At 38.8% G+C, this 26,263-nt stretch overlaps 1 protein-coding gene across 3 annotated transcripts in view; it reads right to left on the bottom strand.

Annotated features, from left to right (window-relative positions):
* Positions 1-9,006: 9,006 nt before the first annotated feature.
* Positions 9,007-26,263, bottom strand: part of LOC118402606 (synaptotagmin-14) — a 150,256-nt gene continuing 132,999 nt past the window's right edge. For 2 of the 3 annotated variants that reach the window (XM_035800781.2, XM_035800788.2), the window contains exon 9: positions 9,007-11,783. In XM_035800781.2, the coding sequence (XP_035656674.1) occupies positions 11,470-11,783 (314 nt within the window). In that variant the 3' untranslated portion in view covers positions 9,007-11,469. Of the gene's footprint in view, positions 11,784-24,845; positions 25,701-26,263 lie in introns of those variants that run through there. The other variant, XM_035800791.2, reaches the window with a different exon arrangement.

The following is a 26,263-nucleotide window of genomic DNA, read 5'->3' as shown; positions in this document are numbered from 1 at the left end:
GTGGTACATTAAAAAGTGCATTATCTTATTTAGGAATGTAGTGAAGTAAAAATAAATATTTTTCAAAAATATAAATATTAAAGTAAAGTACACAGATACCCCCCAAAAAATGACTTGTTCTAAAATATTTTAACTAAAGTACTTTACACCACTGCAAACCCACCCTCCCTGGGTGGCGACAACAGCCAGGCATTGTCAAAACTTGTAAAGAAAGTTGTTTATTTTGATGGACGGGGGAGAGATCCATTTATCGTTTGGAGAAACAATTTGTAAGATACGGTATACATATTGGTAACCATCTGGATGTCACCGTGACATGACATTTAGCTAACATACCTGTGCTCAGGAAGCACGACAAGCTGTTGTGAATGACCAGTGCCACTGGTGTTGAATCAAGGTGAACACCGAAGTCATTTGCTTCCTGCAGCTGTTTCACCTACCGCTGGTGGTAACTAGCGTGGCCAATTGTTTCCAGCCCACTATTTGGAGAAGGATAGCAGCTTACATGAAAAATAACTTGTAATATTGGTAGTAACAACCTCAACGTCACAGTGATGGTCTATTGCTCAATGGGGGGAGTATGCGCTGCAAGCCGAGGCACAATTTGTCCCACAGTATGGAGAGGGAAGTAGCTGTCTAGCAAGTATAGCCAATATCAGGGTGACAGATAAAGCACAGTTATTGCAGTGATTTTCACAAAACATTTTTTTTATTACTCCATTCAAAACAGAATTATTCTGAACCTGTTGATAATGCTGCCAAATATTTTACGTTGAACAGGAAATTACGGTCTTGTCACGACTTCCGCTGAAGTTGGTGCCTCTCCTTGTTCGGGCGGCGTTCGGCGGTCGACGTCACCGGTTTTCTAGCCGCCACCGATCTATGTTTCATTGTCCATTTGTTTTGTCTTTATTGTACACACCTGGTTTCTATTACATTATTAGTTATTCCCTATTTAACCCTCTGGTTCCCACATGGTTTTTGTGCGTGTTTGTTCTGTGTTTAGCAGTCGCAACTATATGGTGACTAATTTTGCACGCCCAATTTTTCAGTTTTTGATTTGTTAAAAAAGTTTGAAATATCCAATAAATTTCGTTCCACTTCATGATTGTGTCCCACTTGTTGTTGATTCTTCACAAAAAAATAGTTTATCATTATGTTTGAAGCCTGAAATGTGGCAAAAGGTCGCAAAGTTCAAGGGGGCCGAATACTTTCGCAAGGCACTGTATATGATGCTACTTTTCATGATGTGGACAGTATGTGTTATACATTACACAAGCTGATGTTTGACCACATATAATTGGGCAGAATTACACATCCTTTTTACCTCAGATATGTAATGTTAGCATAAAAGTTTATAGTCAACACAATGACACAAGATAAATAGCTTAATATGGATCAATATCTTTGTTTTGTTTTTACTTAAATAGCAGCTTACCATTGTCAACAGCGATATCCTATGGCAGGTGGTAAAACGTTGAAGTTAACAGAAAAAAAGTGGTTTGTTCTGTTTTCCTTGAGAAAAGCCTCCTGAAATCAACATCTGCCAATCCAAAATATAGTGATAAGCATTCTACAAGTTCTAATCTAACCAACCATATATAGTTTATATAGTTGTTCCACTGGATGTCATAAGGTGAATGCACCAATTTGTAAGTCGCTCTGGATAAGAGCGTCTGCTAAATGACTTAAATGTAATGTAAATGTAGTTTATTCCAAGTTGCCTTGTGGCCTTTGAATTGTGGTAGTTTAAACAGCGCTACACCCCAAACGTTTGCCCCTGTTCTATTGATTTCAGCGGGATATCGATGGAAGTCATTAACAGATAAAGTGTTGCATTACACTTACTGCATTGGTGGCCTAATTTACTCAAAATACAACACTTCAAAATGCATCTCGCTGTCCTCTACAACTGGTCCTCTAACCAGTGATGTATTCCCAGATTCCGTGTGGTTTTTTAGCTCTGTGTTTTTTTTTTTTTAGCTTAGTTCGTTTTAACAGGACATGCAACCTCATCTCTCCCATCTTGCACAATTGTCAATTTTTGACATTTGGCTATTTATCAATATGTCTTATCAACAGGAAGCAGCGACAGCATCATTTTCAACTTACCTTTTAGAAATATAAATGGAACTTTCAACATTAATTTCCAATGGTATTGTACTTATTCAGGTAAAAATTGCTGAGATAGTCCAAAAACATGCTGCAATTGATTTATTTTGATGATATACCAGAAATCACAAAAATGGTTTTGCCCTGCCTACTAATGTCTTGGTTAATGTTCTAAGAATGGACGGAAAGTATATACAAAATTAAACACTAAGACAAAGTAGTTGTGTTTGATGCCATAGAAATCCTTTTTTAATCAATAATAATCATAAAATACATTCTTACAAATCAAATCTGATCTCTAGTACACAGGTAAGTACAGAAGTACATTTACACACAGTGACACAAAGTCGTAGTAATTCCCAAGAGATAAATGTATAGAGCCGATCGAATCGGTGGTAATGGGCAGTTTTTAAAAAGCAAGAAAATGAATCAAAAACTGAATAAAACTACTATGTAAATCAACTAATTGACAAAATAATAATAATGCAAAGCATATAACATACTTGTAAACATGTTACGTTTCAAGCCATGGTAGTGTGAAAGATTTACAAAAAAGGGTGCCAAACCTAAATGTTTTCCATATCATACAGAGTCACTGTGCTGTGTCCTTTGTGCTATCAACTGCCAGCCTCAATTTTCATACTTGCGTAAAAGTAAAGATACCTTACTGGAAAAGTAGTCAAGTAAAAGTGAAAGTCACCCTGTAAAACACTACTTGAGTAAAAGTCTAAAAGTATTTGGTTTTAAATATACTTAAGTATCAAAAGTAAATGTAGTTACTAAAATATACTGAAGTATCAAAAGTAAAAGTACGAATAATATAATTCCTTATATTAAGCAAACCAGACGGCACAATTGTCTTGTTTTTATTTATTTATGGATAGCCAGGGTCACACTCCAACACTCAAACATCATTTAAAAACAAAGCATTTGTGTTTAATGAGTCAGCCAAATCAGAGGCAGTAGGGATGACCAGGGATGTTCTCTTGATAAGTGTGCGAATTTGACAATTTTCTATCCTGCTAAGAATTCAAAATGTATGGGTATGGGTACTTTTGGGTGTCAGGGAAAATGTATGCAGTAAAAAGTACATAATTGTCTTTTGGAATGTAGTGAAGTAAAAGTAATAGTTGTCAAAAACATATCAAGTAAAGTACAGATACCCCAAAAAACTACTTAAAGTAGTAGTTTAAAGTATTTTTACTTTAGTATTTTACACCACTGCATAATGCATTATTAATAGTTTATAGTGACTTACAGTATATCACTCCATGCTGCATTATGAGCCCAAATTCCAAAGTGAATTATAAGACTATAAGCATTCATAACACCTTTTATAAAAACATATAGGCCATCAATATATTCAGAAATAATTACATTCTGCATTCTAAAAACGTTATATACGCTTTTATCACAGTTTATGGCTCCCTATGGCAGCATGTATACTTTAAATACCTATAAATGCATTCACATTGCGTTACACACAGGCGGGTTGTTGAATGCAAGACCCCGCAGGCTAATTCAGATTTATCTGTTGGTGCTGGTGAAAATCTGTGAATTCTGTCATAACATGACATAAGCAGATGTCTTCTTAGTTGCTGTTTCTTTGGTAACAAAACATTTAGGTCAATGGTGTTATCATTCGGAATGTCTATCAGCGTCTGACAAAATTTGCTGACACTAGAACTTGTCTAACAATTACAAAATGTATAGGAAAGGTTTGAAATGTGTATCATTGATGTTTCTCATGCAAGGGTACATTGTAATAACAAAATGTACCATGGGATTTCAGTGCTTGTATTTGTGGAGTCTAAAATTTGAGTAGATTTCTTTTTACTACATTACTGAAATTCGATCAAATCCTACATACTGTATATCAGGACACTGTTTACACACAGTAAATAGGCAAATACCAGTAGTAACTGTGCAAGTGTGTACATATAATGTGTTAAAAATGGCAATAGGATTGGGGTGTTACTTCATAAAAAATATTGACATCTTGAGAGACTGCCACTGGATGATTGAAACATTTGGTGGAGGACTGACACTGACTCTCGTCTTATTCTGGACAAAAAGCCTACACCTCTGATTGAATAGCTTTGAGAGAGAGAGAGAGAGAGAGAGCGAGAGAGAGAGAGAGAGAGAGAGAGAATATGTGCTGGTGTACTGTGGGACTTCTTGTGGAAGTTGACTACATATTTTCCTTATTTTCCTTATATATTTTCCTTATTTCTTTATCCTTTTTGGGGGGGGAGATGGGGGTTACAATATAAAGAACTGTACAAGAAATACACATTGCTTCTCTAAGTAATGCTGACAACAGCACTTAGAGACAACACCCCTCCCCCCATTCATTTAGTTTTTATTTGTATTATTCCATTCCCTACAGCATCTTATTTTGACAACAACAAAAAAACAGGAAAAGTGTGTTGCTTTGCTCTACTGTTCAAATGATTTATCCATATATAAAGAAATAAATCAACTAAAGTGTTTGAACAACGTATGTGACTAAAAACAACTTCTCACAGAGCTATTTCCCACTATCAATACAAAAATAGATCAATATTTTCTTTAATTGACTGTATTCAGGATGTAACAATCAAGAAGTGAGAAGTATCTTTGCTGTAGTCAAATAGAACAGTTAAGTAGTGGAACATATACAGGAATTGTGATACTCCACAGAAAAAGCAACAACCACGTACCAGCCATACTAGTTGTGCACTTTGAAATGTAATGCAAAATAATATAATAATAATAATATATGCCATTTAGCAGACGCTTTTATCCAAAGCAGTTACAGTCATGTGGAACATATCAGGAATTGTGATGGTCCCAGAAAAACCAACAACGTTACACGCCATGCTCTACCAACTGAGCTACAGAAGGACCACCAAATGATTTAATTCTGTTTAATTCTGTCCGGAGTGACCGGTAGTTTCTTTTGTCTCCTTTATTAAGTTGGACTTTTCCTTTAAATTATATGCTTCTTGCAAATTTTGGCACTGTAACGTTGCGTGAGAGTTGTGAATGTGCTCCATTTGTCCTTTACCCCTACAAGAAAGCTCACTGGACTCCATTGGCCTTTGAATGGATCCTACACCAACAGGAGGATCAATAACGGGTAGAACAAGAGCTATGGCCCAATTATCTCTCCTCCCAATGTGTGCACTTGTTCACTTCCCTTCAATGATTTGAAAGGAAATGACTCGTATAAGAAATATGGCGGAAACTCCCACGAGCCTATGTCTCCACCAATCCAATGCTTTTATATTTGTCGGAAGTAGTAAACAACTGCACGCTTTAGGAGAAAGGAGAAACCTAGAGTGTACGGCAAGTGAATGGGATTCTTGTGCCACCACAGCACACAGCACCAGGGGTCAGGGAAAAGAGAAATAATAAAGAACAGATGAGTGACAATGCTATATTAGACAGACAACGGTGTGCAATGTTGAATTCAACTGAAACGGTACTGAACAGCCAGTTGAAATGTGTTGAGATTATGGTGGCCCAGAGGGTGATTACTGCACAAGGTTTGCGATGTCAAATGGTCACATCCATATTTTTTAAAATTGTAATTTTACCCCCTTTTTCATGATATCCAACTGGTAGTTACAATCTTGTCTCATCGCTGCAACTCCTCAACGAGCTCGGGAGAGGTGAAGGTCGAGTCATGCATACTCCGAAACATGACCCGCCAAGCGCTGCTTCTTAAAACACTTATGTCTTAACCAGTATGCCAGCCTCACCTATGTGTTGGAGGAAACATTGCTCAGCTGACAACCGAAGTCAGCTTGCAGGTGAAAGGCCCACAACAAGGAGTTGCAAGAGTGCAATAAGCTAAAGAAATCCCCCTGGCCTTAGCCTCCCCTAACCCAGACGACACTGAGCCAATTGTGCGGGCACTATGGGGCTCCCGGTCACGGCCGGCTGTGACACAGCCTGGGATCAATCCACAGGGTGTAGTGGCGCCTCAACACTGCGACGCAGCGTCTTATCCAGCTGTGCCTGGCACAGGTCACACCCATATTGATCAGGCCACACCTCGCCACACCCACCAGACGGGTGCAAACGTACCTCAAAAGCTGTTGAAGAACAGTGCACACCATTCAAGGAAAACATGTCGTTCAGTACAATCCGTCACACAACGTAGCAAACGTTGAAGCAAACTGAATGCAAGTACAAATAACCAAGTGACACCTCATTAGATAAGGCTGCTAAAGATCCCTATCCATCATCGTTAAACGAAGGCTCAGAATTCCCTTGGTTTTGTGAAAAACTTGCTTAGTTGAAGGGCATGTGTGGCACTTGCACCTGCTTGATTGACCACCAACAATTATTCACATCTCCAATTTGCTATTGTTATTAAAGTAGAAGCTCAAATATCTCCTGCTAATATTGTGCACTCAAAGCGTCACTTTTTGGTAATATGACAACACACATCAGGAGTGCTATTCCCAAAGCACTTCCAATTATGAAATGTGTGGAGAGTACATGTGCAATTGAATCTGGATCAAAACATGCCACCTTTCTAACTCCAACTCCCCACGTACATTAGGCCAGTAACGTCATTGTGAGAAATAAGCAATGCTTAAAAGTTTAGACCAACCAGTCAGATTGGTATGTGAGAGTGCAGTCACTTAGCTTAGAGCAGGGTTCTCCAACCCTGTTCCTGGAGAGCTACGGTTCTGCAGGTTTCCACTCCAACCCTGATTCTAATAACTAACTGGTTGATAATCTGAATCAGGTTAGTTACAACTGTGTTTGGATTGAAAACCTACAGGAGGGTAGTTCTCCAGGAACAGGGTTGGAGAGCCCTGTCTTAGACCATTCACTCATCAAGACAGTTTCCTCTTTTTCCATGGTTAATCCCGGTACAGGTACAACAGCTGAGAAGAGACGGTTTTATGTTGTTTTAAAACAATGTTTTCTTGATCTGAGCAGTCTAGTTTTAGAACATCTCAAGTCGGCTTCTGGAGTTTCCAATATTCAACATGTCAAACCTTGGCTAAAGACTTGAGATGAGATGGGTCTTTTTAGCCAATCAGAGAACAGTGTGCTGAAGTTATGTGTTTAGCCAAGCAGCTGTTTTGCTGCAATCAGTTAGCCTAGTCTCAAAGTGGGCCCTGTTTCTGGTGCATGTATTTCATGATACTCGTTTGTTACAGCACCTTGCTACAACAAATGGCAATTTTGTTTCAAACTTTTATTACGTCATTGTAAAGAGGGAACGTTACTGTGGAAACGGTCTTAACCGCATCTCTTGTATTTTTTTTACCTGAATGCCCCATCTTTAGTCTGCTGTTCTACAACACAACACATAAAATGGGCTAGTTTTTCTAATCTTGCCTCTCATTATGTCGGCTGTTGTATCTGTACCAGGCTTTAGTCTGCTATCCTATTAATAAGCATGTTTATATAGGCATATTTGGATCAGATATTTCACTCTGGGAAAGGGACTAGGCAAGCGCTAGTCAACAATCATCAGACAGCATGCAGTTTTTCTAAACAAGTTCCACACTTGCTGAAAATTAGCCAGCTGTATGTTGGTCTTGACTCAAAGTGAACCTGTGTATAGTTGGTCCCATGTTTCATGAGCTCAAATCAAAGATCCCAGAAACTTTCCGTACACACAAAAAGCTTATTTCTCTCAAATTGTGTGCTCACATTTGTTTATATCCCTGTTAGTAAGCATTTATCCTTTGCCAAGATAATCCTGACAGGTGTGGCATATCAAGAAGCTGAATTAACAGCACGATCATTTCATAGGGAAATAAAAGGCTACTTTAAAATGTGCAGTTTTGTCACACAACACAATGCCATACGTGTCTGAATTTTGAGGGAGTGTGCAATTGGCATGCTGAGTGCAGGAATGTCCACCAGAGCAGTTGCCAGAGAATTTAATGTCAATTTCTCTATCATATGCCACCTGAAACGTTGTTTTAGAGAATTTGGTAGTATGTCAAACCGGCTTCACAACCGCAGACCATGTGTATGGTGCCTTGTCTGCTAGCAGCTTGCTGATATCAATGTTGTGAACAGAGTGTTCCACGGTGGCGGTGGGGTTATGGTTTGACCAGGCATAAGCTACGGACAATGAACACAATTGAATTTTATCGATGGCAATTTGAATGTACAGAGAAAACTTGCCGAGATCCAGAGGCCCATTGTTGTGCCATTCATTTGCCACCATCACGCCATCATGTTTCAGCATGATAATGCAACACCCCATGTCACAAGGATCTGTACACAATTCCTGGGAGCTGAAAATGTCCCAGTTCTTCCATGGCCTGCATACTCACCAGACATGACACACTGCATACTCACCAGACATTGAGCATGTTTGGGATGCTCTAAATCGACATGTACAACATCATGTTCCAGTTCCCGACAATATCCTGCATTGTGCTTACTTACTTTATCGTGTTCTTCTTATTTGTTATTTTTTGTATTACATTGTTATTGATTACTGCATTGTTGGTGTTATAGCTTGCAAAAAAGCATTTCACTGTAGTTGTGCATGACATTAAAACTTGAATCTAGACAAACTAGTTCTCTGTATCTGGGCCATTCTTGAATTCTGGTGGCATTTGGGCATGGCATTGTGAAAGAATACTTATTTTTTAATGTATTCTGGTACATCTTTACATTCTAAATAAACTAATATGGCAGCTTAATTACTTTAAATAATATTGACTAATTATGAATACATTGGAACAATTTACTAAAGTGATATGATTCAATTTAGCTTACAATGTAATTTACCTTCATTTAAATTGAGTAACACCAATGGCATTTTGTATTTAGACATACTAGAAGGTTGTGATTAGCAGATAATGCTCAAAGTCCTTGTCTATCTTTGCATTGATCGATTTTCAAGGAATAACACCAATGGCATAAACTTAGGGACACACTGTATTTGTTATTCATAAAAATAAAGGTATTTTAATAGCCTCGTTTTTATTTATCTATACAATATGTTAAATAATTTTGTTTACTTTCTAGAGTAATAATCGATCGTTATCTCTAAATCCCCAAAACATGTCACAACTCTACCAGGTCACTGTTTGGAGAAGCCAATTTGCTTGCCCTATGTACTATAAACAATGCATAAACATAAAGTTCTGCAATATAAAGGACTTGCATTATATTTTATGATTGATAGAGTTCAAAAACATGTATGATGTGCAACTATTTGCAATTTTAAATGGTTTTCATGGTAGCAAATGCAAGAGAGCAAATGCCACCACAATTCAAGATCTGTTCTTGATGTCAGAATGCAAGCTCACAGCTCAAAACACACTGCAAAACACACTGCAAGTTTTCAGACCACTAGACTTTTTCCACATTTTGTTACGTTACAGCTTTACTCTAAAATTGATTAAATTGATGTTTTGACTGTCTACAAACAATACCCTATAATGACAAAGAAAAAATAGGTCTTAGAAATGTTTGCAAATGTATAAAATATACAAAACTGAAATATCACAAACGACATAAGTATTTAGACTCAGTACTTTGTTGATGCACCGTTGGCAGCGAAAGCAGCTTAGAGTCTTCTTGGGTATGACACTAAAAGCTTGGCACACCTGTATTTGGGGAGGTTCTACAATTATTCTGTGCAGATCCTCTCAAGCTCTGTCATGGTGGATGGGGAGTGACGCTGCACAGTTCTTTTCAGATCTCTCCAGAGATGTTTGATCTGGTTCAAGTCCAGACTCTGGCTGGGCCACTCAAGGACATTCAGAGACTTGAAGCCACTCCTGCTTTTTCTTGGCTGTGTGCTTAGGGTTGTTGTCCTGTTGGAAGGTGAAAATTCACCCCAGTCTGAGGTCCTGAGTGCTAAGGGGTAGGTTTTCATCAAGGATCTCTCTGTACTTTGCTCCGTTCATCTTTCCCTCGATCCTGACTAGTCTCCCACTCACTGCCGCTGAAAAACATCCCCACAGCATGAAGCTGTCACCACACTTCGCCTTATGGATGGTGCCAGGTTTCCTCCAGACGTGCAGCTTGACATTCAAGGCAAAGAGTTCAGTTTTGGTTTCATCAGACCAAAGAAGCTTGTTTCTCATGATCTGAGTCTTAAGGTGTCTTATGGCAAACTCCAAGGGGGATGTCTTGTGCCTTTTTACTGAGGAGTGGCTTCAGTCTGGCCACTCTACCATAAAGGCCTGATTGGTGGAGTACTGCAGAGATGATTGTCCTTCTTGAAGGTTCTTCCATCTCCACAGAGGAACTTTGGAGCTCTGTCAGAGTGACCATCGGGTTCATGGTCACCTCCCTGACCAATTGTTCAGTTAGGCTGGGCGGCCAGCTCTCGGAAGAGTCTTGGTGATTTCAAGTTCTTCCATTTAAGAACGGATGCCACTGTGTTCTTGGGGACCTTTCAATGCTGCAGACATTTTTTGGAAGGCTTCCCAAGATCTGTGCCTCGACAAAATCCTGTCTCGGAACTCTATGGACAATTCCTTGGACCTTATGGCTTTGCTTTTGCTCTGACTTGCACTGTCAACTGTGAGACCGATATAGGCAGGTGTGTGCCTTTCCAAATCATGTCCAACCAATAAAATTTACCACAGGTGGACTCCAATCAAGTTGTAGTTATTTCTGGGTTTTATTTTTAATACATTTGCAAATATTTCTAAAAACCTGTTTTTGCTTTGTCATTATGGAATATTGTATATAGATTGATGAGGAACTTTTTTTATTAAATCAATTTTAGAATAAGGTTGTAATGTAACAAAATGTGAAAAAAGTCAAGGGGTCTGAATACTTTCCGAATGCACTGTAAGTACTTAACAATGAGAAAGAGCACTGCTATTGTCAAAACAGAATGTATTCATATTCCTCTCATTGTACAATTACGTGAGAGAATTGATGATTCATCCAGGTTTAGCATTAAACAGCGCAGATATGCAATACATACTGTATCTATCTTGGCTTCCCAAATACATGTGAAAACAATAGATGGAGCAGTAAGCACTCTTGAAGTAATATGATCTCTTTCAATTACTGCACAGATTTTGCACTGTAAATATTTCACCCAATGTGTCAAATTGTAAATGTGTTGCAACCATGACAAGATGATAGGACCCAGCAGGGAATTTCGTATCAGCTTTGACAAGTGTTCATCCTAATCAAAGACGATTTAAAAAAGCTGGCATATTAAGTAACACTGTCAAGTCATTTGCCATCGCCTAGACCACATAACACCACCCACCATGCCCAACCCATCAACCCAGTCCACATAAAGAATGTTTCACCTGAGCAGAGACACCTATGGGATTAGCCGTGTCCCTGTTCCCCATCCCTCTCTTCCTTCTTCTCAACCACCTTTGCTTCCTCCTGTATTCTGTCGGTCTATGATTCCAACAGACTGTGCCACCGGCAGACCTGCTGTCCTTTGGACTCTTTCATCTGGGTCCAGTGAGTGAGTTCCTCCTCTCCAGAGCTGTTGAGGCCTAGCGAGATCCAACCGATCATCTCCTTGCGCTTCATGCTGCGCTTGTTGTACACGGAGAGGATGAGCGTCACGTCTGACAGCTGGAAGAGGGCAACCTGGAAGACAAACGTCTCCTTGTATGTAGGGTTGGGCTGGCCATGACAGATCGACGTCTTACACTTGGACATCTCCTGGCCCATTGAGTTCAATAAGGTCAGCTTGACATATGTATCTAAGAGGAAGAAATGGGGAGAATGATTAAGGACTAGAAACAAAACAATTCTATATCTCAAATGCTGAGATACAGCTTATAGTCCAAAAATAACAATTGAGTTAGATTTCTTGAGGGGTGATGAATATGAAGAAAAAAATGGGGGGGGGTACATAATACAATAAATGGATAAGCTACAGCACGGCAACATGCAAAACTGAACATAACCCCATGGGAAGGCAATTACGGAAGCATAAAAAATGTATTAAATCATATCACTAGTTATTCCTAGATCATTCCTTATTAAATTACCTCCCAGAAAAACAATGTAGGGATTCAACTCCAACTATTAGAAAGTGAATAGTCATCACTTACTTTATTTCGTATTTTATCTACAGGCAAAAAACCCTGAGACAACAACTGATGACATCCAAGGCTGCAAACCAAATTGGAAGAAACAGCGGCAAGCATAGCAATCACAAAGGCATTGATCATGTTTCGCCTTTGGCCATATCATAACCATTTTCCATAATGTTCCATATTTCTACTGCTGTGAATGAGTGGGTAAGGCATGAATTGACAGGGCTTTTATAACGATCAGTGCCATCTGCTTTTGAAGGCCTATACTGTAGCTCTTTGCCTTGAATTCAGGGGATATCTTGCGCTCTTTGACACTACCAAGATAGACTTCTTTTTTTTTAGCTTGCTGTAGAATGGCTTAAACTGTAAAACTGTTGGTGTCTTAAGAGGCCAGTCGTGGTGGAGAAGTTCTTGTACCATTGTCAATGAATGAGAGGGGTTGTGACAGCTGATTAATGTGCCATTTCCATCCTCAACTACCTGTGCACTCACATCTTTGCATACAAATTCAAAACATAATTCATGGCCTGACTGACTTCACAGCTTTTAGATTCGTCAGTATAGCCAGATGTTACTATTTCTGTAAAGTCAATCACATCTGAATTGAATCAATATTCAGAAGACAAAAACTCCCTAGAACACCTGCTGACCGCACAAATAAATTCCCATGTGAATAGCGATATACTGTAGCATGACATTCATGTAATAAGAGCAATTACAATTACTTTTGGTTGACTGATGCTTTATTGCCAATAGATTTTCAGAAGCTTTAACTTCACTGGGAAAGCATTTACGCAAATCTCCAGAATTAAAATGACTGTTCGTAACAGATTGTAAAATATAACGTTACAATACTGTAATAAAACAACATTTTATGGAGAGAGACAATTGTTATGAAGTACAGTGGGTTCCCAAATTGACACCTTTGATAAAGATAAGCAATAATGACTGTATATAATAAATAGTTCAAATACTGAGCTATATTGTATGCTCCAAAAAATTGGGAAATTACAAAGAACAAAAATATAAATGCAACATGTAATGTTTTGGTCCCATGTTTCAATAACTGAAATAAAAGATCCCAGAAATGTTCCATACGCACAAAAAGCTTAGTTTTTTGCAAATTTTAAGCACAAATTTGTTTACATCCCTGTTAGTGAGCATTTCTCCATTGACAAGATAATCCATCCACCTGACAGGTGTGGCATATCAAGAACCTGATTAAACAGCATGATCATTAGAGGTGCATCTTAAATAAAAGGACAATGAAAGGCCACTCTAAAATGTGCAGTTTTGTCACACAACACAATGTCACAGTTTTGAGGGAGTGTGCAACTGGCGTGCTGACTGCAGGAATGTCCACCAGAGCTGTTGCCAGTGAATTTTTTGTTCATTTCTCAACCATAAACTGCCTCCAACATAATTTTAGATAATTTGGCAGTATGCCCAACCCGCCTCACAACTACAGATCACATGTATAGTGTCATGTTGGCGAGCAATTTGCTGATGTCAACATTATGAACAGAGTGTTCCATGGTGGTGGTGTTGGAGTTATGGTATGGGCAGGCATAAGTTATGGACAACGAACACAATTGCATTTTATCGATGGCAATTTGAATGCACAGATACCACGCCATTCATCCACTGCCATCACCTTATGTTTCAGCATGATAATGCACCGCCACATGCCGCAAGGATCTGTACACCATTCCTGGAAACTGAAATGTCCTAGTTCTTCCATGGCCTGCCTATTCACCAGACATGTCATCCATTGAGCATGTTTGGGATACTCTGGTTCGACATGTATGACAGCGTGTTTCAGTTCCCGTCAATATCCAGCAACTTCACACAGCCATTGAAGATGAGTGGGACAACATTTCACAGGCCACAACCAACAGCCTGATCAACTCTATGCAAATTTCATGCTGCATGAGGCAGATGTTAGTCACACCAGATACTGACTGGTGTTCTGATCCACACCCATAGCTTTTTTATTTTTAAAGGTATCTTTGACCAACAGCTGCATATCTGTATTCCCAGTCATGTAATATCCATAGATAAGGGCCTAATACATGTTTGAATTGACTGATTTCCTGATATGAACTGTAACTCAGGAAAATATTTGAAATTGTAGCATGTTTGCGTTCATGTTTTTGTTCAGTATATATTATTTTATACTAATACACTTGCTCAGAGAAACAGATTTTGTTTAACAAGTAATACTTTTTTTTCTCAAAAAAGGTTGGGGGATAAATTATTGACACCCCTAAAACTTATTATAAATAAGTAGTCAAAAGCTTAGTATTTGGTCCCATTTTCCTAGACTACATCAAGCTTGTGACTATAAACTTTGCTGGATGCATTGCAGTTTGTTGTGGTTGTGTTTCAGATTATTTTGTGCCGAATAGAAATGAATGGTAAATACAATAACAATAATAATAATCGTACAAAAAAAAAGTATGAAAACGTATGCGTTCATTATTGTAAGTCACTCTGGTTAAGATCGTCTGCTAAATTACACATTTTTTAAATAATATATTGTGTCATCTTGGAATCACTTTTATTTATTTTACCCTGTTAACAAATAACCCTGAATGAATCGTGAATAATGATGAGTGAGACATTTACAGAGGGTCAAAGATCATACCCCCAAGACATCCTAACCTCCTCTTTCAACAAAATATTTTACTCTGAGTAATTATATTAGTATAAAATAATATAATTTCCCAATTTTTGGAGCATACAATATAGATCTGTACTTGAATTATTTATTTTATACACTGATTATTGCTCATCTTTACCAAGGGTGTCAATAACTCTGGACCCCACTGTAGAATATGTGCCAAAAGACTGCATTGTTTGTCACCAAAGTCACCAAAAAGTTGGCCTGAATTACTCTTAATATGGAGAAGCAAGCTATCATGATTCCCACAAGCCCACATACAATGAAAAAAAGCAGGGAGCAAGGCATAGGGCTGGACGGGGAAATACATACATGAGAATAACCAGGAATGGGGATAAAGTGAAAACACACACACACACACACACACACACACACACACACACACACACACACACACACACACACACACACACACACACACACACACACACACACACAGTTCAAAGCTTTGAATTAGCAATGTTCGGTAGCACTTTATAATAACTCCACGTAATAAATAATTTATAATGGATTAGTAAAGTTTATTCCTCATTTATGTATCATTACTCCCACATGTGTAAATGTTAGTAACATAGTTATTCACACATTTATAAACAACTTTTAAAATATTGAATAATGATTCATAAGAAAATTAATAAGATATTTAATATAGGTCCCTATAAACCATTTACTACTCATTCGAACACTAAATCTAGCAGATTCATTACTCACCAACAACAGCTGCAAATTCCAATAAAACTACAAAATGTTTTGAAGTTCACTTTCCTTGCTTTGTTTAACCACACTATCATGAATCAAGCAAAGAAGTTTTGTGCGTCAGAGAGCAGGATTTATTTAGTTTCATAGAACAAACGTACATCGTATTCGGAAAGTATTCATATCCCTTGACTTTTTCCACATTTTGTTACGTTACAGCCTTATTTTAAAATTGATTCGATTGCTTTCTTCTTCATCAATCTACACACAATACCCCAATGACAAAGCAAAAACTGTTTTTTCTTCACATAAGTATTCAGACACTTTACTCAGAACTTTGTTGAAGCATCTTTGGCAGCGATAATAGCCTAGATTCTTCTTGGATATGAAGCTACAAGCTTGGCACACCTGTATTTGTGGAATTTTTCACATTCTTCACTCCATATCCTCTCAAGCTCTGTCAGGTTGGATGGGGAGCGTCGCTGCACAGCTATTTTCAGGTCTCTACAGAGATGTTCGATTAGGTTCATGTCCAGGCTCTGGCTGGGCCACTCAAGGACAGTCAGATTTGTCCCGAAGCCACTCTTGCGTTGTCTTGGCTGTGTGCTTAGGGTCGTTGTCCTGTTGGAAGGCAAACATTCACCCCAGTCTGAGGTCTTGAGCGCTATGGAGCAGGTTTTCCATCAAGAATCTCTATGTAATTTACTCTGTTCATATTTTCCTTAAACCTGACCAGTCTCCCAGTCCCTGCCGCTGAAAAACACATTAGGGATGGTGCCAGGTTTCCTCCAGACGTGACACTTGGCATTCAGGGCACAGACTTCAATCTTGGTTTCATTAAACCAGAGAATCTTGTTTCTCATGGTCTGAGTCCTTTTGGGCCCTTTTTGGCGTCTCACAGTTCCAACGGTGGTTGGAACCAAAAATCTCAAATTTGGACGCATCAGACCAAAGGACAGATTTGCACCGGTCTAATGTCCAATTCTCATGTGTCTTGGCACAAACAAGTCTCTTATTTTTATTGGTGTCCTTTAGTTGTGGTTTCTTTGCGGCAATTCGACCTGATTCAAGCAGTCTCCTCTAAACAGTTGATGTTGAGATGTGTCTGTTACTTTTATTTATTTGGGCTGCAATTTCTGAGGGTGGTAACTCTAATGAACTTGTCCTCTGCAGCAGAGGTAACTCTGGACTTTCTTTCCTGTGGTGGTCCTCATGAGAGCCAGTTACATCATAGCACTTGATGGTCTTGCGACTGCACTTGAAGAAACTTTCAAAGTTCTTGAAATTTTGCACCTTGACTGACCTTTATGTCTTAAGGTAATGATGGACTGTTGTTTCTCTTTGTTCTTGCCATAACATGGACCTGGACTTTTACCAAATAGGGCTATCTTCTGTATACCACCCCTACCTTGTCACGACACAAATTACTGGCTCAAAGGCATTGAGTAGGAAAGAAATTCCACAAATGTAGGTCCACCTGTAAATTGAAATGCCTTACAGGTGACTGCCTCATTAAGCTGGTTGAGAGATTGCCAAGAGTGTGCAAAGCTGTCATCAAGGCAAAGGCTGGCTACTTTGAATAATCTCAAATATAAAATATATGTTTTATTTGTTTAACACTTTCTTGGTTACTACATGATTATGTATGTGTTATATGTCTTCACTACTATTTGACAATGTAGAACATAGTGAAAATAAAGAAAAACTCTGGAATGAGTAGGTGTTTCCAAACTTTTGACTGGTACTGTATATATATATATATATTTTTATATACAAATGCGAAAATAGTTGTTACATAAGTATTCAGCCCCTTTGTCTTGGCAAGCCTAGTTCAGGAGTAAAGTTTGGCTTAACAAAATCACATAATAGGTTATATGGACTCAGTATGTGTGAAATAATAGGGGTTGACATGATTTTGAGTGACTAAACCTTTCTCTGTCCCCATACATACATCTGTAGGTCCGTCAGGTATTTAATACCAAGCACATATTTAACTACAAAGACCAGGGAGCTTTCTGAAAGCCTCATAAAGAAAGGCAGTGATTGGTAGATGGGTAAAAATAACAAAATTAGACAATGAATATCTCTTTAATCATGGTCAAGTTAATTCTGATGTGGATTATGTATTAAACCATCCAGACACATAACAGATACAGTGTCCTTCTGAACTGATCTTCAGAACAGGAATTAAACTGCTCAGGGATGTTATCATGAGGCCATTGGTGATTTTGAAACAGCTACAATGGTTGTAATGGGAGAAGACAAGAGGATGGATCAATAACATTCTAGTGACTCCACAATAATGACCTAAATGAGAGTGAAAAGAAGAATACAAACATACAGAAAAAACATATCCAAAACATGCATCAAGGCATTAAAATAATATTAGATAAAAACACAGCAAAGGAATACACGTTTTGCCTAAATGCAAAGCCTTATGTTTGTGGCGAATCCAACAGAACACATCACTGAATAACTGCCTCCTTATTTTCGAGCATGCATCCCGGTATGGGTACGCTTGACATGGGCAAACTATTTTTTAGGATAAAATGAACGTAATGGAGTCAAAATACTAGAGGAACCTTTCAGCAGGACAATAACCTACAACACAAGGCCAAATCTACACTGGAGTTGCTTACCAAGGACACCGTGAATGTTCCTGAGTGGATTTAAGTCTTAACTTAAATCTCCTTGAAAATCTGTCGCAAGACTTTGCTGTCTAGCCATGATCCCCAACATCTTGACAGAGCTTGAATAGTTGTTTAAATTATATTTTACAATACAGGTGTGCAAATGTCCTACAGACTTATCCAAGAGGACTCACAGCTGTAATCGATGCCAAAGGGGTTTCTAACATGTATTGACTCAGGGAGCTGAATAATTACGCAATGACTATATTTGAGTTATTTCATTATATATATATATATAGTTGAAGTCAGAAGTTTACATACACCTTAGCCAAATACATTTAAACTCAGTTTTTCACAATTCCTGACATTTAATCCTAGTAAAAATTACCTGTGTTAGGTCAGTTAAGATCACCACGTTATTTGAAGAATGTGAAATGTCAGAATAATAGTAGAGAGAATGATTTATTTCAGCTTTAATTTCTTTCATAACATTCCCAGTGGGTCAGAAGTTTACATACACTCAATTCGTATTTAGTAGCATTGCCTTTAAATTGTTTAACTTGGGTGAAACGTTTCGGGTAGCCTTTCACAAGCTTTCCACAATAAATTGGGTGAATTTTGGCTCATTCCTCCTGACAGAGCTGGTGTAAATCAGGTGTGTAGGCCTCCTTGCTCGCACAGGCTTTTTCAGTTCTGCACACACATTTTCTATAGGATTAAGATTGAGGCTTTGTGATGGCCAATCCAGTACCTTGACTTTGTTGTCCTGAAGTCATTTTGCCACAACTTTGGAAGTATGCTTGGGGTCATTGTCCATTTGGGAGACCCATTTGCGACCAAGCTTTAACTTCCTGACTGATGTCTTGAGATGTTGCTTCAATATATCCACGTAATTTTCCTCACTCACGATGCCTGATGCCATCTTTTTTGGGAAGTACACCAGTCCCTCCTGCAGCAAAGCACCCCCACAACATGATACTGCCACCCCCGTGCTTCACGGTTGTCCCCCTTTTTCCTCCAAACATAATGATGGTCATTATGGCCAAACAGTTCTATTTTTGTTTCGTCAGACCAGAATATATTTTTCGAAAAAGTACGATCTTTGTCCCCATGTGCAGTTGCAAACAGTAGTCTGGCTTTTTTATGCCGGTTTTGGAGTAGTGTCTTCTTCCTTGCTGAGCGGCCTTTCAGGTTATGTCAACATAAGACTCGTTTCACTATGGATATAGAAACTTTTGTACCTGTTTTCGCCAGCATCTTCACAAGGTCCTTTGCTGTTGTTCTGGGATTGATTTGCACATTTCGCACCAAAGTATGTTCATCTCTAGGAGACAGAACGTATCTCCTTCCTGAGCGGTATGACAGCTGCGTGGTCCATGGTGTTTATACTAGCTTACTATTGTTTGTACAGATGAACGTGGTACCTTCAGGAGTTTAGAAATTGCTCCCAGGGATGAAACAGACTTGTGGAGGTCTATAATTTTTTTTCTGAGGTCTTGACTGATTTCTTTTTTGATTTTCCCATGATGTCAAGCAAAGAGGCACAGAGTTCGAAGGTAGGCCTTGAAATACATCCACAGGTACACCTCCAATTGACTCAAATGATGTCAATTAGCCTATCAGAAGCTTCTTAAGCCATGACATCATTTTCTGGAATTTTCCAAGCTGTTTAAAGGCACAGTCAACTTAGTGTAAAGTAAGCTTCTGACACAGTGGAATTGTGATTTAGTGAATTACAAGTGAAATAATCTGTAAACAATTTTGGAAAAAATTACTTGTGTCATGCACAAAGTAGATGTCCTAACCCGACTTGCCAAATCTACAGTTTATTAACAAGAAATGTGTTGAGTGGTTGAATAACTTAGAATAGTTTTAATGACTACAACCTAAATGTATGTAAACTTCCGACTTCAACTGTATATATATATATCTTCCCCAAAAATAAAATTCAATTAATTTTAATCCCACTTTGTAACACAATAAAATGTGAAGAAATCCAATAGATGGTCGGCCGAAGCCGGAAACTTGAAGTTGATCAATCCCTGTTGAGGGAGGAGCAGATTTTCTTTATATGACAGCAAAACATTCTTATGATGACAAAAATGTGTTGGCACCTTCAATTCTTGCACATTTTCTCATAAAAAGTATATTTCAACACTATCTGCTCAGGCAAATTTGCCAAACTGCTAACCTTGGAACCAATCAACTGCTATACCTTAAAGAAACAGTATTTTATTTAACCAGTTAAGTCAGTTAAGAACAAATTAATAATTTACAATGATGGCCTACCCCGGCCAAACCCGGAAAATGCTGGGTCAATTGTGAACCGGTTGTGATACAGCCTGGAATCAAACCGGGCTCTGTAGTGATGCCTTGTGCACTGAGACGCGGTGCCTTAGACCACTGTGCCACTCAGGAGCCCCCTATTCAATCATACACTTTGCATAGAAACCCATATAAAAGCACGTAGATGTGTGTATGTCATGTATGCTAGAATGGATGTTTAAAAATGACAGCTGCATACAGTGCATTTGGAATGTATTCAGACCCGTTCCCCTTTTCACCATTTTGTTGTGTAACAGCCTTATTCTAACATTTATTAAATAAAAAAGAATCCTCATCAATCTACCAACAATACCCCATAAGGACAAAGCGAAAACACGTTTTTAGACATCTTTGCAAATGTAGTAAAAATAAAAAATGTATTCAGACGCTTTAAACCAAGCCATGAGGTTGAAGCAATTGTCTGTAGAGCTCCGAGACAGGACTGTGACGAGGCACAGCTGTCTATCGTTGTCTCTGATTGAGAACCATACTTAGGTAGCCTTTCCCACCTGTGTGGTGTGTGTAGTTATTTTCTGTTTAGTGTGTTTCGCACCTGACGGAGCTGTTTCAGTTGTTCTTTTGTTGCATATTGTTCAGCTTTACCATTAAAATGACGAATACGTACCACGCTGCACCTTGGTCCTCAACTTCTTCCACCAACGGCCATTACAGGGGCCTCCAGCATTCTGAAATGGAAGTTTAGAACCACCAAGACTCTTCTTAGAGCTTGCCACCCGGTCAAACTGAGTAATTGTGGAAGAAGGGCTGGGCTCCAGAGTTCCTCTGTGGAGATGGGAGAACTTTCCAGAAGGACAACCATCTCTGCGGGAGCAACATCTCAGCCACGAAATGGTAGGCCACACAAACTCACGGAACGGGACCGCAGTTCTGAAACGAGTAGTGAGTAAAAATCATCTGTCCTTGGTTGCAAAACTCACTCTGAGTTCCAAACGGCCTCTGGAAGCAACATGAGTACAATAACTGTTCGTCGGGAGCTTCATGAAATGGGTTTCCATGGCCGAGCAGCAGCACACAAGCCTAAGATCACCAATGCACAATGACAAGCGTTGACTGGAGTGGTGTAAAGCTCGCCGTCATTGGACTCTGGAATAGTGGAAATGCGTTCTCTGGAGTGACGATTCACGCTTCACCATCTGGCTGTCCAATGGATGAATCTGGTTTTGGAGAACGGATGCCAGGAGAACGCTACCTGCCCCAGTGCATAGTGTTAACTGTAAAGTTTGGTGAATTAGGAATAATGGTCTGGGGCTGTTTTTCATGGTTCGGGCTCAGTCCCTTAGTTCCAATGAAGGGAAATCTTAATGCTGCAGCATACAAAGACATTCTAGATGATTCTGTGCTTCCAACTTTGTGACAACAGTTTGAGGAAGGACCTTTCCTGTTTCAGCATGACAATGCCACCGTGCACAAAGTGAGGTCCATACAGAAATTGCACAGAGCCCTGACCTCAAACCCATCAAACACCTTTGTGATGAATTGGAACACTGACCGTGAGCCAGGCCTAATCGCCCAACATTAGTGCCCGACCTCACTAATGCTCCTGTGGCTGATTGGAAGCAAGTCCCTGCAGCAATGTTCCAACATATTGTTTCATGTGAGACAAAAATAAAAGAATGAATAAAATAAATCATCACAGCAAAGGAGTGTTTGTGAGCTAGAAAATGAACATCCTGACAGTCTGAGGCAGGGTGCTCTGCAATCCTCTGACTCTAACTTTTGACAAGGATAATAATGTGGCATTTTTTATTTGGCAGTATGAATGACATGGGTCCTGCCTTGATGACTGTATTAGATTTACACTACTTGTCTTATAGATTTTTGTAGTCTTAAATTATTACTTGAAATAAACTGTTAGCTAAAATGTAACTTTTTTCCGGAATGACATGCTAGCTAGTGATAAAGCTATCTGCTCCTGCTAGCAAGCAACAGTTCTACTTGTTGTAACTAGCTAGCTAACTAGTAAGCTAGCTATATTATTAAGGTTGCAGTGTTCTATGTTGGGAGTAAATGTACGGCTTGCAATGATGGTATCACGTTTCTTCTGGTATACTTTACCTGATAGCAGTTTGTCGAACAAAGAACTATCTCGAGATGTCGGCAGCTGTCTACTACTGTACCTTAGATACAGATAATGTGATTGGCAGACGTGATCAGCAGAGATAGTACCATATATAATACAGAGTTTTGATTGGTTCACAGTTTAGTACTCTAGGGCGTTTGCCTGTCCAACTAGCAGACTAATAAATAATACATATTTTGAAACAAATTGCAAGAATTGACATTTCCAAAAAAAGACGGAGATCGATCATCTCGAAAACCAAAGCATATAGTTTGTCAAGTCCCACCACCTAGAAGGGGTCTGAATGCTTTTGCAAGTCACCGTAAAATGTAAATGTTGCTACATTTGCGGATAAAATTCTAATTTACTCAACCTTTTAAGTATTGTTATGTGGCCTCATCTTACTTTTGGGCTTTTATATGTTATACATACTTTATAAATGTTTTGAGTGTTGTTGATATATAAAATTGTTGCTATATTTCTTTTAACATCCAGTGTTGTGTGCTTATTCTTTCACCAATGATATGATCTAGGCCAGGGGTGGGCAATGATTTTGGCTTGATGGCCACATTGAGATTTCCAAATTCAAAGGAGGGCCAATTATTTTGCGACCAATTTCTTAGTCAAAATCAATTTGCGGCATAGAAAAAAGGGCAGTTACTTGAAAACATACGGGTCATTATAATTCCTACATACTTTATATCTAGTGTTAGACGTTCAAGAGTGGCCTGTAGTGTTTTGCTAACCCAAAATAATCACCCCCCCCCCCCCAAATAAAGTTTTTACTCAAACCTCTCCCGTATGTTGCCCACCACTGTTCTAGGCTATTTGTAGACCATAAGGGGCATGTCCCTCTTTTTGTGAGAAATTACACTGGTCACTCAAAACATTTATAAAGTACTTATAAAGTATAAAAGAGCCCACACTTTAGATGAGGTCATGCAACAATACTTAACTAATGATTATTATATAGTTTACAAGGACCTAAATTAAATCTTATGAATGGAGTAATGATTAATAAATGATGAATAAACAATTTACAAATCCATAACAAATGCTTTATTACATGGAGTTATTACAAAGTGCTACCCAATGTTCTTCATGGATGAGTCATTTTTATCCAGAGCCACTTACAGGAGCAATTAGGGTTAAGTGACTAGCTCAAGGGCACATTGATAGATTTTTCACCTCGTCGGCTCAGTGATTCAAACCAGCGCCCTTTCAGTTACTGGCCCAACATTCTTAACCGCTTGGCTACCTGCCGAGTTATATGCAGTAGGATAAGGTTAACAAATTAAGGCCAAGTATTGCCTATATCTGGTCCTAGTCAGTGATCTTTATCGTTTGTGGTTGGGTGACATATAATATAATGGTGAGCTGTAGGTTTTTTGGTACATTTTGTAGGTTTTCTCATCTTAGATGTGCCACTGTCAAATCACAATTATTCACTAAGAATTGACATTGAAATTGGCAGCCTGACAACCTGCATCCATGAGAATACATTGCGACTTCCTAGTCAACTTACATCTCAGTGCAGAGAGAGAGAGAGAGAGAGAGAGAGAGAGAGAGAGAGAGAGAGAGAGAGAGAGAGAGAGAGAGAGAGAGAGAGAGAGAGAGATAGTTGGGAGCTGGCAGACACCTCAGTTTGTTAGCCAAAGAGACTCACCTCTGATAATATAAACCTGGCCACCTATCAAGTGTTTTAGGCAACAGAACAGCCCATCTGACAACAAGGGTTGGTAAGCAGTAAGAGAAACAATGGACCAAGATGTCAATAGTTGGCGTGAGAGAGTTCAGGAGCAGACAAAACAAAGAGAGAAAGTGGGAACACAAACAACAGCAGGAGAGAGAAACAGGGTCAGAAGGTCATCAGTATCACACAAACTTGCTGGAGCCTCTGGTCATTTTGGGGAGTTGGAAGGGAGATGAAAGGTAAAAGGGGGTAAAAACAGGGGGAATGTTTGCAGCAAGGTAGTGCTCAGACAACTTCATACGGCCTACATATTTGATAATTTCCTGAAATTTAAGAGGTATATATATGAACTAAATATTTTCAATTGTGGCATAATAATAATAAAACAATAGGAAATGTCAATTTTCAGAGGTGGGGGGTTCCCTCGATGACATGATCTTGCAAGGAATTTGATGGCTGTGACCCAAGACACACTAACCTGAAACGTAGGTAATATTATTGTCAAACTCAAGTTCATTCTTTTTGACATTAATCAAAAATAACTATAACTTATACCGTATGTTCTTCAAAAACAGCGTTTACCCTGAATGCGAAGGCAGGGATATTGGTTTTGTCCGAATACCCGTACTTGGGTTCTAAATAGTAGGCCTTTTGGTTACGCGAAAATAGAAAGCTTTATATTATGTAACATTTCCAAAATGTTGTATGCTTTAAATGCCAGAACATCTTTACAAATTTTGTCTTTTCATCTAGTATTTCGCTACACTCGCATTAACATCTGCTAACCATGTGTATGTGACAAATAAAATTTGATTTGATTTGAATGAACGAATAGCGGGAATCAACTGCATTATTTTATCTAACCTTTATTTATTCAGTGGAACCCATTGAGACCAGGGTCTCATTTACAATTGTGCCCTGAAGACAACAATTCAACAATATCAATGGATATTTCCAATAAAATACAAATTAAAACAACAATTTGCAAATTCAGTACCACAATTTCAACAATACATATACATTTTTATACTCAATCAAAACAATTACAACTCTCATTTAACACATTCATCACCAGAGTCCTAAACTGCTGTAGAGGCACCAGGGTATCAAGAGCCTTATAGGCCATTCCAAAACTTTTCCTAGCTCCGTGGAGACTAGTGGGACTTCAAGAGTTAATCAACCCTGTCAACGGGTTTGGTGCCTCATATTTTTATACCTTAAAAGTGAGGCAAGATAAGCTGGAAGCTTGTGCAGCAGAGCTTTATAAACAAAAATGGATTCATGAAGTGATCTTCCGACCTTCTGATACAGGATGCAAGAATGTGTACGAAACATGTAAACCTGTCACTTGTGATAAAGAGCGCTGTGGTAAACGGCATCTAAGGGTTTTAGAGTAGTGGCTGCTGCATTCTGATAGATGGTGTCACCATAGTTGAGAACTGTCAGGACGGTTGGCTGTACACTCTGCTTCCTGGTGTTAAGGGAAAGGCATGATGTATAAAGAAAAGCTTTAAATCCGTATGCATTTTTAAAAGTTACATTTTTGTCAATCCAAATGCCCTGGGCCCGAATTCCCAAAAGCATCTTAAGGCTACGTTCATCGTTAGAACCTTTGTAGGAGCATCGTTAAATCTTCGAGCTGTTTCCTAAAACCATCTGTGGTAACTTTACGAGGATTATTATCCACACCCGTTTCAATGTTTAATGCCTTTACTTGCAAACTACAAAAATAAGGGGTACAGCCATGTACAAACGGTAGAAAACAGGAGTGCGATATACGCAACTCAACATGAGGTAGAGTCCCATTAATGCTGTGTCAAATCTGGGTGATGACATCACAGGCATATAAAGGTCACCACCAATGTCCATAATAACCATACTCCCATGAATAGCAATTTTTACCTCGACTATCCGGTGCCCCCGCACATTGACTCTGTACCAGTACCCCCTGTATATAGTCTTGCTATTGTTATTTTACTGTTGCTCTTTAACTACTTGTTGCTTTTATAGCTTACTCTTATTCATATTTTTTAA

Source organism: Oncorhynchus keta, chromosome 2, assembly GCF_023373465.1.
Source record: "Oncorhynchus keta strain PuntledgeMale-10-30-2019 chromosome 2, Oket_V2, whole genome shotgun sequence".
NCBI lineage: Eukaryota > Metazoa > Chordata > Actinopteri > Salmoniformes > Salmonidae > Oncorhynchus > Oncorhynchus keta.
The sequence above is the reverse complement of the archived record's forward strand: the minus strand, read 5'-3'. Positions and strand labels throughout refer to the sequence as shown.